Consider the following 14,510-nt stretch of genomic DNA (forward strand, 5'->3'; position numbering starts at 1 on the left):
GCCACGTTGCCTGGAACTCCAGTTTACCAACTGAAACATGGACAATGATGGTCTCTGCCTTATAGGCTTTTTGTAACAATTAAAATAGGATGTTTCATGGAACAGACCTGGAATTATTTAGCAAATGTGCTATATGCAAATGTTAATCATTATTTAAATCTTAATTGTTAGTTTTAACGACTGCCGCCTCCCTAATCTCAATGGATAAGACCACTGGTCAGCCAGTCATGCCCACCAAACCTAAGGAATCCTGCTCCTGGGGACCATAGCCCTGGGGCCTGGTGCGTGGGAGGAGGCAGTGATATCAGCCAAGGTGATAATGGCACATCTGGTTCATTTACCGGAAGCTCCCAGGGTGCCGGGCGTGGTGCTGGCATGTCCTTTCACTGTCTCCCAGCATTTACACTCGTAGAAGCTTAGACTTCAGAGATTTGAGGGCTTATGTGGGGCCACTTAGTGACTCAGTGACAGATGATGCTTAAACCCAGATTCCTCCTGGGGCCCAGCCTGCACTGGCTCCAGCATGGCCCTCAGCCTCCAGGGACAGGAACTGTGCAGGGTGGTGACAACAGGGGTCATTATAGAATTTGGCTAATGGGCCTGAACAGAACAGCAAGGTAGAAAGAAAGACCAAGGTGTTCCTGAAGTTTCAAGAGGAAGGGACTGAGGTGATAAGAGAAACAAGAAGAGACAGAAGGTGACAGATACTGTAGACGCGTTAACTGTCCTTGTACCCGCCCTGCAGAGGCTGGGGATGAATCAGATAGAACGGAGTTAGTAGCAGAGCTCTCACCTCATGGCCAGTTTTATAGATTCAGCTTCCAAGTGACAAAAAAAAAAAAATTACCCTTGCAATATAACAAATATGTAGACACATACCTACACATGTATATATGCACAAACGTGCATAGCCACTATGTAGTTATAAGGTACTTGGGATGTGTCATCTAAAAATAAGAGCTGACACCATTCATGCAGCTGTTTAACAAGAGCTTCCTCTGAGCCTGGAGCCACCCCTGGTGGCTGGTCCAAGTGTCTTGTGGGAGCAGGTGGGAGGCAGTGAACCCAGATAGGGACGGGGATGCTCCCAGCCCAACCAGACACCCCTTGGCTTCGTGACCTCAGGGAACTTACTTCCTCTCCATGTCTTCAGTTTCCCATATCAAAAAAGGAGGAATAATAATAGGCCTGCTTCCTAGTTTTAGGGGGACTTAAAGTTAATATTTATAAAACATTTAGAGCAGAGGTTGGCACCTGGCAGGCGCTCAGTACTTACTAACTGATGCGGGTGTGACTGAGCTGGGGGACAGGAGAGCTTCCCTGAAGACTGGACAGCTGAGCCAAAATCTGGACGACAAGGAGAAGTTGTCCTGACTGGGAAGGAGCTGACTCACCGTTCAGTGGAGCGAGGGTGTTGAAAGGCTCTGTGGCAGGAGGCAGCTGGCGGGTGACTGATGTGGGAGAACACAGAGGGGGAGGGGGATGCAGATTTGGCCGCAGGTAAAAGTAGGTATCTGTCCATGGAAGGTCTTGTCAAGTACTGAGGAGTTTGGGGTTTTGCTCAGTAAGGGGAAGCTGTTGGAGGGTTTTAAGAGTATGTGTGTGCAGAAGCAACCAGAAACAAGAGTCTTGCCACATGCCTCTGTTGTTGTGGTCGAGTCACCCAACGGGAGGCAATAGTGATGACAGCTCAGAGCAGGGTAATATTGGAGGCAGGCGTTTGGGGAAGCCCTCCTGAGTCCTGGAGACTTGCACCACCTTGATGGTGGGGTTACCCAGGTGGATGCATGTGTAAAGTCTCAGGCTGTAACATAAGATGTACTTTATGCACTTATGCATTTAATACTTCAAATTAAAAAAAGGAAAATGTGAGCATGAGGACGACACAGGGTGTGTGGCCAACTCATTTGGTGAGGCATTCAGTCACCCAGGAAAGAAATGACTGCAGCTTGGCAGGATGTGCTGGTGGCACTGAAGACAAGTGGATGGACCGGGAATGGTATTCGGGAGGCATCTGAACCCACAAGACTCGGTGATGAACTGGAGGCCGAAGGTGAAAGGATGCAAAGTCAGGGATGGTCCCTCATTGGTGGCTGGTTCCGGTTCTGAGGTTCTGAAAGCAGCATGATGTAATTATCAAGAGCATTGCCTACTTAGGTTAGAATCTAAGGAGCTATCACCTCCTAGTTATGTGGCCTTGTACCCTCTCTGCCTTATTTCTATCTGTGAACTCCAAATTGTGACAGTGTATCTTCTATATGGTCGTGGCAAGGATTCAACTAGTTCGTTCCCATCCAGTGCTTAGAAGGGCTATGCTCAGTGGATTCTGGGTAACTGTTAGCTCTTACCCAGTGGGACCAGGCTTGGGAATGAAGAGCTAAGTTTTAGACATGTTGAGTGTAAGGCATCCAAAAAGAGAGGCACGTGGATGGGCAGCTAGTGGGGTGGCCCCAGAGCTCGGGGAGTCACTAAAGACAGGTGACTCGTTGGTCATCTGTTGCTGGGAGGGCTCCAAGGGCCTGGGGTGTGAGCTCACATGTGAGGACAGAGGGATGGGAGATAGCATTGGGGTCTAGTGGCCCTGTAGGGAGGATAAACCCAGAAGAGAGGGATTGAAGGCAAGAATCAGAGGTGACAAGTCCCAGGGCCAAGGGGACATGATGTTCAAAGAGGGGAGGGGACATCGTTAACAGTGTCATTAGCTGCTGAGAATTCAGCCAGGGTGAGAGTCTTCTGCCAGACACTGTTCTGAGCACCCAAAGTACACTGCCCTGTGCCTCCATCCCACCCACCCCCCACTCCCACCAGCCAGTCTGGAATCTCCCGATCAGCACAAACTAACACTTCCACCACAGTGGCAGAGAAGGATGTGACCAAGGGAGCATCCTTGTTTTATCACCGTCATTCTCCTCCATCCATCCAGCGTTGACCCCACTAGGCACTGGGGAATGCAGGGTCCCATTCCCTTTGTCTTACTTGAGTGTGGCCTTGGGTATCTAACTTCCTAGACCTTGCTCTGCTTACCAGTAAAATGCAAAAGCTAGGCTTGGCTCATCCTTGTTATGCTGAAGTATTTCATTATAAACGTGAGCAGCTTTTTTAAAAAGACTACTTTTCAGTGTGACTACAGCTGTGCTTCCTACACCGAGCTGTATGCCCCACTGTTCCCATGTTTGTTATGTTTACTTATTGAGAAGTAATTTAAAACATATTAATGGTAAAACAGGCAGATATATGACAGGGTGGAATAGCGATATATGAGACCTTAGAGGAAATTTACTCTGACGGGCTGCCTTGGGGTCTGCCGTCGGAGGCCCTGAGAGGTCATGGGGAACACAAGCCACAGAGAAAGTGTTCAGAACAATTGGTGTGTCTTTATTCATGATTTTGGACTTTTTCTTAACCCTTTAAGACCATGTTCTCCATTGCTGGCTAGAATACCCTTTTACCACCTACCATCAATTTTGCTTCTGTGTTCCAACACTCCCAGAGTCCACAGTCAAGATTCACAGTCTAGTACAGCCTTTGGTCAAAGCCATAATTCATCTTTGTCAAGTCGGCTTTCTCTCAGTGATGTCAGAATTCCCAGAGGAAGGAAAGCTTCTACCTTCTTTCTTTATAGCTCCCTGGCTCAAGACTTTCTTCTTTCCTCACAATGAAAATCTGTAATATCATTTGCCTAGAAAGCACAGCCTTCCAAGAAGGATTTTTGTAGTTTACTCTCACTCAGCTTCACCACAGCCCATGGGCGTCCCAGGTCAGGGCTTGATGAACCCATTTCTTACATTCCTGAGGTCATTTAAGGTATCTCGTGGCCCATTTCCCCAAAACTAGGAACAGGAGACAGGGGTTTTCTTACAAGATCCTCTTTCTAGCTCCTTCAAAAAGCGTTTCAGTAACAGTGTTTCAGATTACAGTGTCCAAACCTGGAACTTTGGACTAAAGTAGGAAACAAATCCTCCTCCTTGTGGCTTTAGCTGTCACCTAGCTGCAGGTGGCTCCTGGGCCTGGCCTCCAGCCATGAGCCACCCTCCAGAACCTCACACTGCCTGATGGTGGCAGGCTGCCCCATCGGATTCCACTTGCCTGGAACGGCACCTGCAACCCATCCCCCACCCAGCAGAATCTCCTAGTGGAATCACTATCCTTAAGGCCCCCCAACTAGAGAATTATTCTGAAGCTTCCCTTTCCTCATCCTCTACGTGCTGTGGATCCAGAGTTCTTGTCTCCTAAGATCTACCTTTGAGTTGTTACCAGGTCCAAGATCATTCTGTTACCATGTGATCAGCCAATAAATCACGAGGTGAGTTGCTGGGGTAGGAATGGTGAAAAACCAGCAGACTGAGAGGATGGCAGACTAAAGTCTCAAAATCCATTGCCCCTCAGTCAAAATGCAAGCTTCTTTCATACAAGAAAGGGGACAGGGAGAGGTTGTATATTTCTGCAATCTCTTTGTTGCAAATATATATTCTTTGTTCTTGCAGCTGTTCACTCAGATTAGGTCATGATGTTTCGTAAATCTCTAACAAGATACATGTTATCCTCTGTTCTGCACTCTTAAAAAATCACTGGGAGTTTCTGCTGTGGCTCAGTGGTAATGAAACCAACTGGTATCCATGAGGACAGTAGGTTTCATCCCTGACCCCCCTCAGTGGGTTAAGGATCCGGCGTTGCTGTAAGCTATGGTATAGATCGCAGGTGCAGCTCAGATCCTGCATTTCTGTGGCTGTGGTGTAAACCCTAAAAAGCAAAAAAAGAAAGGGGACATGGGTCATAGCCTTGAGAATAGGCTGTCCTATATATTCCAGGCTATAGCAGCATCCTTTTACAAAAGGTGCAGAGGCAGAATGACTAAGCACAAGTGACAGAGGACAAAGGTTAAAGGAACATCTAATATGGAGTCAGATTTGTTCTTCCCTATTTCAGAGTTACTGCCTCCTTCACTCCCTCTGTGATCTGCTTGTCCAGCTTTCAGATATTCCCTCCTCCCACCCCCACCCTCCCACATGTCCAGCACCAGAATTTTCCCTTCAGACGCATCCTCTGCAACTTCCACTCTGGATTCCCAGACTCTCCCCCACCCCTGAGTGAGAATCTGCAGCCCCTGCTCTCTGTCCTAGTGTCTTCCCTCTGCTCCCACTGGGTCCCCTCCCCTGACCTGAGATGCTCGGACTCCTCTCGGTGCTTTCCTGCTCCTCAGGGCTGGCTCAAGGCCTGCTGCCCTCAGGGACTTGCTCCCAGGCTCCACCCACCCTCCTCTCTGCCCTTTTTCTGGAATCCTTGTCTTGTCCCTGCTGCTCTGTAAGTCTGGCTTCCCTAACTGGACTAGAAGCTTTGCTGAAATCAAACTCTGTCATCTTTTCAGCCTCCGAAGCACAATACTCTTTAATCACTTGGTAAATCCACTGATCAACACATATAGTGGGTCACCTACAATGTGCCAGGTACTGTCCTGGGTACCAGGAATGTATCATTGAACAAAAATGATTCCTTCCCTTGGATTCTGACATGAGAAACATGAATGATAAAGAATAAATAGACTAGATGAAGGGGCAGGGATTGCTAACAGTCAAACAGTCAACCTCACTGAAATGGTAACGGCTGAGTAAAGTCTTGGAGGAGGTGAGAGAATTATCCTGTCTCTATGGCAATGAACTATACATGCATATTCTTATGGACGTCAGGGAGTATATCTGGAGGATAAATTCCCAAATTAATTTTTAATCTGAAGTAACCTAAATCTTGATTAAACTTCCCCAGGAATTATTTTACTTAGGATTGGAAAGTCAGCATGCATATAGTCACATTTATTTTGAGTGAAGAATCAGATCCTTGTAATTATTTGCTTCCTCTGATTTCAAGCTGAATAAATAAATAAAGGGAAACATTTTCACTTATTGATTTTTGCATTACATGCTTTAAACTGAGGTCAGGAACTGTGTCTTAATTAATTTTGCTTCCTGGCACCTTGCACGTGCCTGGTAGACAGCAAGCATTCAATAAATGTGGGAGGGAGTTCCTGTTGTGGTTCAGCAGTAACAAACCTGACTAGTATCCACGAGGACACGAGTTTGATCCCTGGCCCTGCTCAGTTGGTCGGGGATCCACTGTTGCCGTGAGCTGTGGTGTAGGTCACAGACGTGGCTTGGATCCCGCATTGCTGTGGCTGTGGTTTAGGCCAGCAGCTGCAGCTCCATTTCAACCCCTAGCCTGGGAGATTGTATATGCTCCAGTTGAGGCCCTAAAAAAAAATGTCGTCAGGAGAAGAGTGAAGAATCAAATTAGCATCTGAAGTAACATTCTAAATGTGAGACAACCTCACATATGTCCTTTCTACAGGATTAGGAATAGGCTTGTTTCTACTTATCCATATACCAAGATATATCCTTGATCCTTAATACAGCTTAAGAAAAACCATATCATCTGTATATGTGTGTGTGCGTGTGTATACTGAATTCAGAAAAATACACAGCAAACTCTTAACAGAGGTTACCTCTAGTAAGTGGCAGAGTTTTGCGAACTGCAGCATTCAAAAGTTTGGCCTTCTGGAAACAAAAATCTTAATAAAAATAGCTTCAAAATTAAGGGTTTTTTCCCAGACTTTAGAAGGACAAGAGGAGGACAACTCCAGGTGTGGTTGTTGGTTCAGTGACTTTGAAATGTTACCCAGGATCCAGACATTTCCATCTTCCCACATGGCCATTCTCAGAGAGTCTTGTGGCCTTCAGATGGCTTCAGGAATTTCATGTGTCCTGTGTTGATGAGACAGAGCTGCTTACACATCAGCTCATATGAGTTGGTGTGGAAAACGGCCTCCGGCATCCTCTTGGGTCCCACTGGCCAGGATCAGGTCCAGTCTCTGCTTGACCCAGTCCTTCATAAGGGAAATGAGGTCCCTGCAGTTCGCTTGGACCAAACCCGAGTCTTCCCCCTTAGGCTGGGAAGGGGTCCCCCATCCTGAATATGCAGCCCTGCAGAGGTTAGCACCTGAAAAACAACTGTGCTTTGCTGTTAAGGAAAAGACAGAAGGCAATTTTAGTAATAAACAGCGGTCTCTAACCTAAGAAAACTCACTTCACTTCAATGACCTTCTGTGTTGTTTCAGTTGTAAGCTTCTTCTATAACTACTTTTAAATGTGTTACAACAGCCAACTTTAGCAAGATTCTTTTTTTAATTTTTTTATTGTTATTTCCCCAATACAGTTTTTTTTTTCTCCTGTACAGCATGGTGACACAGTTACACATACATGTATACGTTCTTTTTTCTCACATTATCATGCTCCATCATAACTGACTAGACATAGTTCCCAGTGCTACACAGCAGCATATCATTGTAAACCCATTCCAAAAGCAATAGGTTGCCTCTATTAACCTCAAGTTCCCAGTCCATCCCACTCCCTCCCCTTCTGCCTTGGCAACCACAACACAAGTCTATTCTCCAAGTCCTTGATTTTCTTTTCTGTGGAAATGTTCATTTGTACCGTATATTAGATTCCAGATATAAGCGATATCACATGGTATTTTTCTTTCTCTTTCTGACTTTCTTCACTCAGGATGAGAGTCTCTGATTCCATTCATGTTTCTGGCATTATTTTGTTCTTTTTTATGGCTGAGTAGTATTCCATTGTGTATATATACCACATCTTCCTAATCCAATCATCTGTCAATGGACTTTTGGGTTGTTTCCATGTCTTGGCTATTGTGAATAGTGCTACAGTAAACATGCGGGTGCATGTGTCTTTTTTAAGGAAAGTTTTGTCCAGATATATGCCCAAGAGTGGGTTTGCTGCGTCATATGGTAGTTCTATGGATAGATTTCTAAGGTACCTCCATACTGTTCTCCGTAGTGGCTGTACCAGCTTACATTCCCACCAACAGTGCAGGAGGGTTCCCTTTTCTCCACACCCCCTCCAGCATTTGCTATTTGTGGACTTATTAATGATGGCCATTCTGACTGGTGTGAGGTGGTATCTCATGGTAGTTTTGATTTGCATTTCTCTAATAATCAGGGATGTTGAGCATTTTTTCATGTGCTTGTTCGCCATCTGTATATCTTCCTTGGAGAACAGTCTATTCAGGCCTTTTGCCCATTTTTCCATTGGGTTGTTGGCATTTTTGCTCTTGAGTTGTATAAGTTGTTTGTATGTTTTAGAGATTAAGCCCTTGTCAGTTGCATCATTTGAAATTATTTTCTCCTATTCTATAAGTCGTCTTTTAGTTTTCTTTTTGATTTCCTTTGCTGTGCAAAAGCTTGTCAGTTTGATTAAGTCTCATTGGTTTATTGTTGCTTTTATTTCTGCTGCTTTGGGAGACTGACGTGAGAAAACATTTGTAAGGTTGATGTCAGAGAATGTTTTGCCTATGTTCTTTTCCAGGAGTTTGATTGTGTCTTGTCTTATATTTAAGTCTTTAAGTCATTTGAGTTTATTTTTGTGCATGGTGTGAGGGTGTGTTCTAGTTTCATTGATTTACATGCAGCTGTCCAGGTTTCCCAGCAATACTTGCTAAAAAGACTATCTTTTTCCCATTTTATGTTCTTGCCTCCTTTGTCAAAGATTAATTGACCATAGGTGTCAGGGTTTATTTCTGGGTTCTGTATTCCATTCCATTGGTCTGTATGTCTGTTTTGGTACCAGTACCACACTGTCTTGATTATTGTGGCTTTGTAATATTACACAGATATTGAAGTCTAGGAGAGTTATGCCTTCTGCTGGTTTTTGTTTCTCAGGATTGCTTTGGCAATTCTGGGTCTTTTGTGGTTCCATATAAATTTTTGGATTACTTGTTCTAGTTCTGCAAAAAATGTCATGGGTGATTTGATAGGGATTGCATTGCATCTGTAGATTGCTTTGGGTAGTACAGCCATTTTTACAATATTAATTTTTCCAATCCAGGAGCATGGAATATCTTTCCATTTCTTTATGTCTTCTTTAATTTCCTTGATTAATATTTTATGGTTCTTGGCATATAAGTTTTTTACCTCCTTGATCAGGTGTATTCAGTCCAACATCCGTTCATGATAAAAACTCTTACCAAAGTGGGTATAGAGGGAACATACCTTAACATAATAAAAGCCATTTATAACAAACTTGCAGCAAATATAATACTCAATGGAGAAAAGCTGAAAGCCTTCCCACTAAAATCTGAAACAAGACAAGGAAGCCCACTCTCACCACTGTTATTCAACATAGTACTGAAAGTCCTAGCCATAGCAATCAGACAAAAGAAAAGGCATCCAAATAGGAAGAGAAAAGGTAAAACTGTCACTGTATGCAGATGACATGAAACTATTTATAGAAAACCCTAAGGACTCAACCCAAAACCTACTTGAACTGATTAGTAAATTCAGCAAAGTAGCAGGATATAAGATTAACATTCAGAAATCAGTCTCATTTCTGTATACTAACAATGAAATATTTGAAAAAGAATACAAAAATACAATACCTTTTAAAATTGCATCCCAAAAAATCGAATAACTTTAGCAAGATTCTTGATCCTGTTTCAGGGCAGCATGGCCCAGTGATTCACTGAGTTTGTGGCTCCTAAGTTCTCTCTTCCAGCTAGGCTCACATTTAACCAAAGCAGATCTCCTCTGCCTCATTGTCTGCATCTGCAAAATTAAAGGACTAGCCCTTTGCATTCTCTGCTTCTCAGGGATGCTGCAAGTAACTGACATATGAACAAAGGTACCACACAGATAGAACTGTCATTTGTCCTGTTAGTACCCAAGTCAAAGGGAAGCTCTGAAATGTAATGATTTACATTAAAGCTTATGGCAAATTTCAAAGCTGGGGTGACAGCTTTGTCTAAGTTTATTGTGTCAGTTCCATTGAAGTTGGGGCTTTTTTCACAATAATATCCTCTGGGGATGGGTACCCTGCCTCCACCCGTCCCACCCATCTCCCTCCCCTGAGAAGCACCCTTCCATCTCTTTTCCCACAGACCTCCTGTCAAAACACTTAATTTCCCTGAGCCGCTGACCTCAACTGTTCAGATCTGTCTCAGGGAAATACTCAAAATGTGGACCACAGATAACCCGCAGCATCTCCCAGAGGGCATTTGTACTACCCAGTCTTTATTAGCTTGTAGTTGGTGAAATGTGTGTTTAGAATGGTCTCTCAGACCAGGCGGAGGGCCATGCCTTTATCAGAGCAGAGAGGAAGGCAGTTGAAAGCCCGTTTCTGCACGGTCTCCAGGGTCTGCACTCTCAGCCAATTCTATCAGGACTCGCCCCTCCCCCACTCACCTTCTGCTTTGTGCTTCACCTGTACACCATGTACCCCAAGGGGCCGGGTTAGAGCATTTCAGCCTGCAACGTCACTTGCTGCCAGAAGCCCAGATCCCCAGGACCAAGACCATCGTCCCATCCCGGCCAGTGGGTGCATGTGTCTGGCAAGGCTTCTGCCTCCACGTCCACATTCACCTAGAATCATTCGGTCGGTCAGTTTTGCAGGATGCAGAGGCCCTTCTGCTCAGTTGAACGGTTGATTACTTTTCAATAATTTGGTTTTGAATTTGTAATAATTCAAAGGCCTAAACTACTTCTTCTTCTTTTTTTTTTTTTTTTTTTTTTGGCCTATAAGTTTTGTTTGCTTAGAGTTTTGCTTATAGATAACCTCAAAAAAAGTTGTCAGCTGGGAGTTTGCTGTGGCACAGCAGGTTAAAGATCTGGCATTGTCACTGCAGCGGTTTGGGTCTCCCTGTGGCACTAGTTCCATCCCTGGCCTGAGAACTTCCATATGCTATGGGCACAGCCAAACAAAAAATGTTATCAGCTTGTTATCTGTCATCTCCCCTAACCCTCAGAGTTCATGAAGAACTGCAACCTTACCTTCAGTCCTTTTTCTGTAAAAGGACAGACCCTGCAGTCAGCCTGTTCTGAGCAAGGAGGTGGTTCGCTGCCTTGGTAACCCTCCTGTCTCTGCCCGACAGCTCTGCCGCCAGGAGCGCCTCTCATCCACTGGGCAGTACCAGGGAACTCTGTTTGCCGAGCAGCCGACCATGTTCATCAGCCCAGCCAGCAACCCACCCAGAACCAAGCTGTGGGAGCTGGTCCTGCTATGTGGGGGCCAGGTCACGCGAGTCCCTCGCCAGGCAAGCATCTTCATCGGACCCTCCTCAGGAAAGAAGAAGGCAACAGTCAAGTACCTGTCAGAAACCTGGATCTTAGGTGGGAATTCACACCCAGAATGACCCTGGGTCTGGGAGTGGGGGGCAGGGGGGATAGGGAGACACCTTGTGATTGCAGTAGCTGCTGTGCATCCCTTTCAGGGCCTCTGTGGTCCTGGTGACTGGAACAGGTGTCTTGGGGGTGGAGGGAATCATACCCACACCCCTTCCACCAGCCTGGGGGCTCTAGTGGACCTCTCAGCATCCATCCATCTGCCTTAACAGAGTCCTGGGATTATCATCTGGTGCAAACCCACCTAGACATTCCTGCTTTTTACTGTCAGCCCAAGAGTAGTTCTCAGGGACAAAGGAAGTCCTAGTAGACTTTCGTCCCTTCATGTCCCAGCTTGTGTGAAAGACCCATTGGACCCCAGGCTACCTACCCAGCTATGAGGCTGCAGCACTGGTCTGTCCACCCTCAGGTCCCAGGGTCTACGCCCCACCCCACCCCCAGGGTCAGGGCCAGTGCCCAGCTGCCAGGACCCACCCTTGTCCCTCCCTCTGGGGGGCACCTCTCCTGTACGTGTCTGTCCACATGCTCAAAGTGGTACTCAGTGCAGAAGATGTGAAGGTGGTGTGTGTATTCAGCATCAGTTCAGCTTACGTGGTGCCAAACGCCTCCCTTGGTTCTGGAGGGGAGGAGTGGTACAAGATGAGCTTTATTACTGGGAGGCTGGAGGCTGACACTGGTGACAAGTGTCTAGAGTTTCTTCTGTGGCCCAAAAAGATCAGCAGCATCTCTGGAGCCCTGGAATGCAAGTTTGATCCCCAGCCAGCATAGTGAGTTAAAGGATCTGGCATTTTGGCAGCTGTGGCTTAGGTGGCAACTGCAGTTCAGATCTGATCCCTAGCCTAGAAACTCTAATATGCCTGGGGGGCAGCCAAAAAAGAAAAAAAGGGGGGTAAGGGGTTCATCTGTTTCCCCAGCTCTGGGGGCTCCGTGGGGGCAGATGCAGGGGAGGTGGAGATGGGCAGCATTGGTGATACAGCCGAATGTGGTGGGATGCACTTGTTTAACCCAGGCTCCACATTGGGTTAAACCTGCCTTCTTCCTCTGCTGAGTTTGGATAAATGTATGGGTTGTTTTAGGCTGCCGTAACAAAGTACCCCAGACCAGGGGTCTTGGACAGAGGGAATTTGCAGTCCTGAAGTCTGGACTTCTGAATTGAAAGTATGGGCGGGGCTGGTTTCTCAGAGGCCTGCAGAGTGTCCTCTTCTCCCCCTGTCCCCATCTCCTCTTCTAAGGATACCAGTCATTGGATTAGGACATACCCTCATGACCTCACTTTAATTAAATTACCTCTGTAAAGGCCCTGTTTCTACACACAGCCCCACTCGGAGGTCCTGGGAGTTGGGGCTTCAACCTGTGGACTTTGGGGGACACAGTTCAACCCACAACAATGAATGACCTGTTTCAGTACCTTTGGCCAAGATCCTTGCGTTTATTCTCAAGTATGTTCTCTCCGTCTGCCTCCCTACCTGGGTTTCTTTCTCTTACTTCCTCCCGTTTGTCTGCCCTTGTCTCTAAATCCCAAACATCTGTCTTTTCTCACCTCTTCCTAGACATTATCCTTTAACAGATCAGCAGATACAGTGTTTGCCCAGGTTATGTTCATATGTAATAACCACAGACATTTTATGAATACCTTTTAAATGACTGATCGTCATCCTTTGATAGATTTTTTAAGTATGACAATCAAAAGTAATTTTTTACCCTGTCATTTAGAGTAATTTATCTTTGGCCTAATAACAAATTTTGAAATACCTATGGTGGAAGCTACCATCCAGAAGCCAAGAGAAGCTGTTTACTCTTTTCTAAATGCCAAGAATATCACCTTCAAAACATCCTATGTTCTCAAACAGAGGTTCTTGTTTTGTTTTTTAGAAAAGTACATGTATCAAAATGATACCAACTAGAGGCGAGAACTGTTCATTAAAAAGAGTCTCATTCCGCTAACGGAACTGTGCACATGATTGATAGCAACAGTTCCCATCAACAGCCAACTTCTCCAAAGACTGCAGATCATGGACTGTGCAGAGGGCCCCAGCCTGGTTCTGCACTCCTGTTATTTCCAGGTTGGGGAACCCGGCCGGCCCTTTTGTGGCGCTCCTGTGCTTCTGTGCACAGACCATTCATAAGTCAGCTGCCTGCCTGCTTCCCCTGGGAGTGTTGTACTCGGCCCCCCATTGGTGGGTTTTTCAGGAGGTGAATGTCTATCTGCTTGAACCCCAGGGTTTAATTTTCACAGGACCCTTTGGAGTTCTTTTGAGTTTCAGAGCTGGAACTGTGGACTCAGATTTCTGTTTCTTTCCTCTCCCATAATTCATGTCCTGTTTCTGATTTGTCATTGATTACACCATCTGCGTGTGCCCTTGGCAACATCCGGGTATTGTGTGTTCTGGAATCCTTGGCTTTTGGCGTGGTGAAATCCTCACCCATAATATCAGACCCACGGCTCCGTCAGCACAGAGTCCTCCCCAGCCTCGGCCTGTGAGTGTTAAATACTTGGGCTGTCAGTTTATGTGCATCCCCTTCTGAATTGAGTTACAATACAGGAGTGCCAGCCTTGTGCAGACAAAGGAGATTTCACTTTCATGGCCTTGCACTTGTGCACGGACCTACAAAACAGACCATCTCCTGAGTTGTCTTTCCGCCACGAGCTTATTCCCTGCCCACACAAATCACCTGGTTCTTTCTGGACCTGAGGTACTTACATCATGTGCAGGACAGAGCAGTAGGCCCGCTTACCCCACAGGGTGATCAGAGGAGGCGGGAGCACAACTCTGTCTCCTGCAGCAGGTGGCATCCAAGATGCCTGGGCAGCAGGAAGGACCCCCAGCCCATACAAAAGCCATTCCTGACCCTTCAGCAAAGCAACATTTTCTCTTTTGAAGACTTTTCTCTTTCCCATCAACTTCCAACATAAACACTTTCAGAGAATATTCTCAAAATGTTGTGAAATTAAAATTAGCAACAAAACCACTTTTAAATTAAAACCACATTAAAACAGTTTAATAGAAGAAGTTATTTTGTGATCAACATGAAAAGCAGCACTCAATTTACCAACCTAACATGCCCCAGCTGGACTATCAGCTGCTAAGTGAGGCAGAATCCCCTAGACTTGACTGTTTTATACAAATGACTTTTAAAATCTTAAAAGTAGCTTGGTTGGCCTACTTTCAGATCTGTAAATTACCTTCCAAGATAAAAGTTCTGGGATTTTTTTTAGTCCCTTCATATTTATTCCTGTATTTTATGGGGTCTCTGTTTCTGCAGACCTTATAGCATCCCAGGAGGATGTACAAGCAGGAGATTTTTTGGCCATTAGAAACTGCCCCTG

At 45.6% G+C, this 14,510-nt stretch overlaps 1 protein-coding gene across 5 annotated transcripts in view; it reads left to right on the forward strand.

Moving 5' to 3' along the window:
- The window catches only part of MCPH1 (microcephalin 1), a 211,573-nt gene that overhangs the window by 182,109 nt on the left and 14,954 nt on the right, over positions 1-14,510 (forward strand). For all 5 annotated transcript variants that reach the window (XM_047772242.1, XM_047772244.1, XM_047772245.1 and 2 more), the window contains one exon: positions 10,933-11,170. In XM_047772242.1, coding sequence (XP_047628198.1) covers positions 10,933-11,170 — 238 coding nt within the window. The remainder of the gene's footprint in view (positions 1-10,932; positions 11,171-14,510) is intronic.

Source organism: Phacochoerus africanus, chromosome 3 (assembly GCF_016906955.1).
Source record: "Phacochoerus africanus isolate WHEZ1 chromosome 3, ROS_Pafr_v1, whole genome shotgun sequence".
Taxonomy (NCBI): domain Eukaryota; kingdom Metazoa; phylum Chordata; class Mammalia; order Artiodactyla; family Suidae; genus Phacochoerus; species Phacochoerus africanus.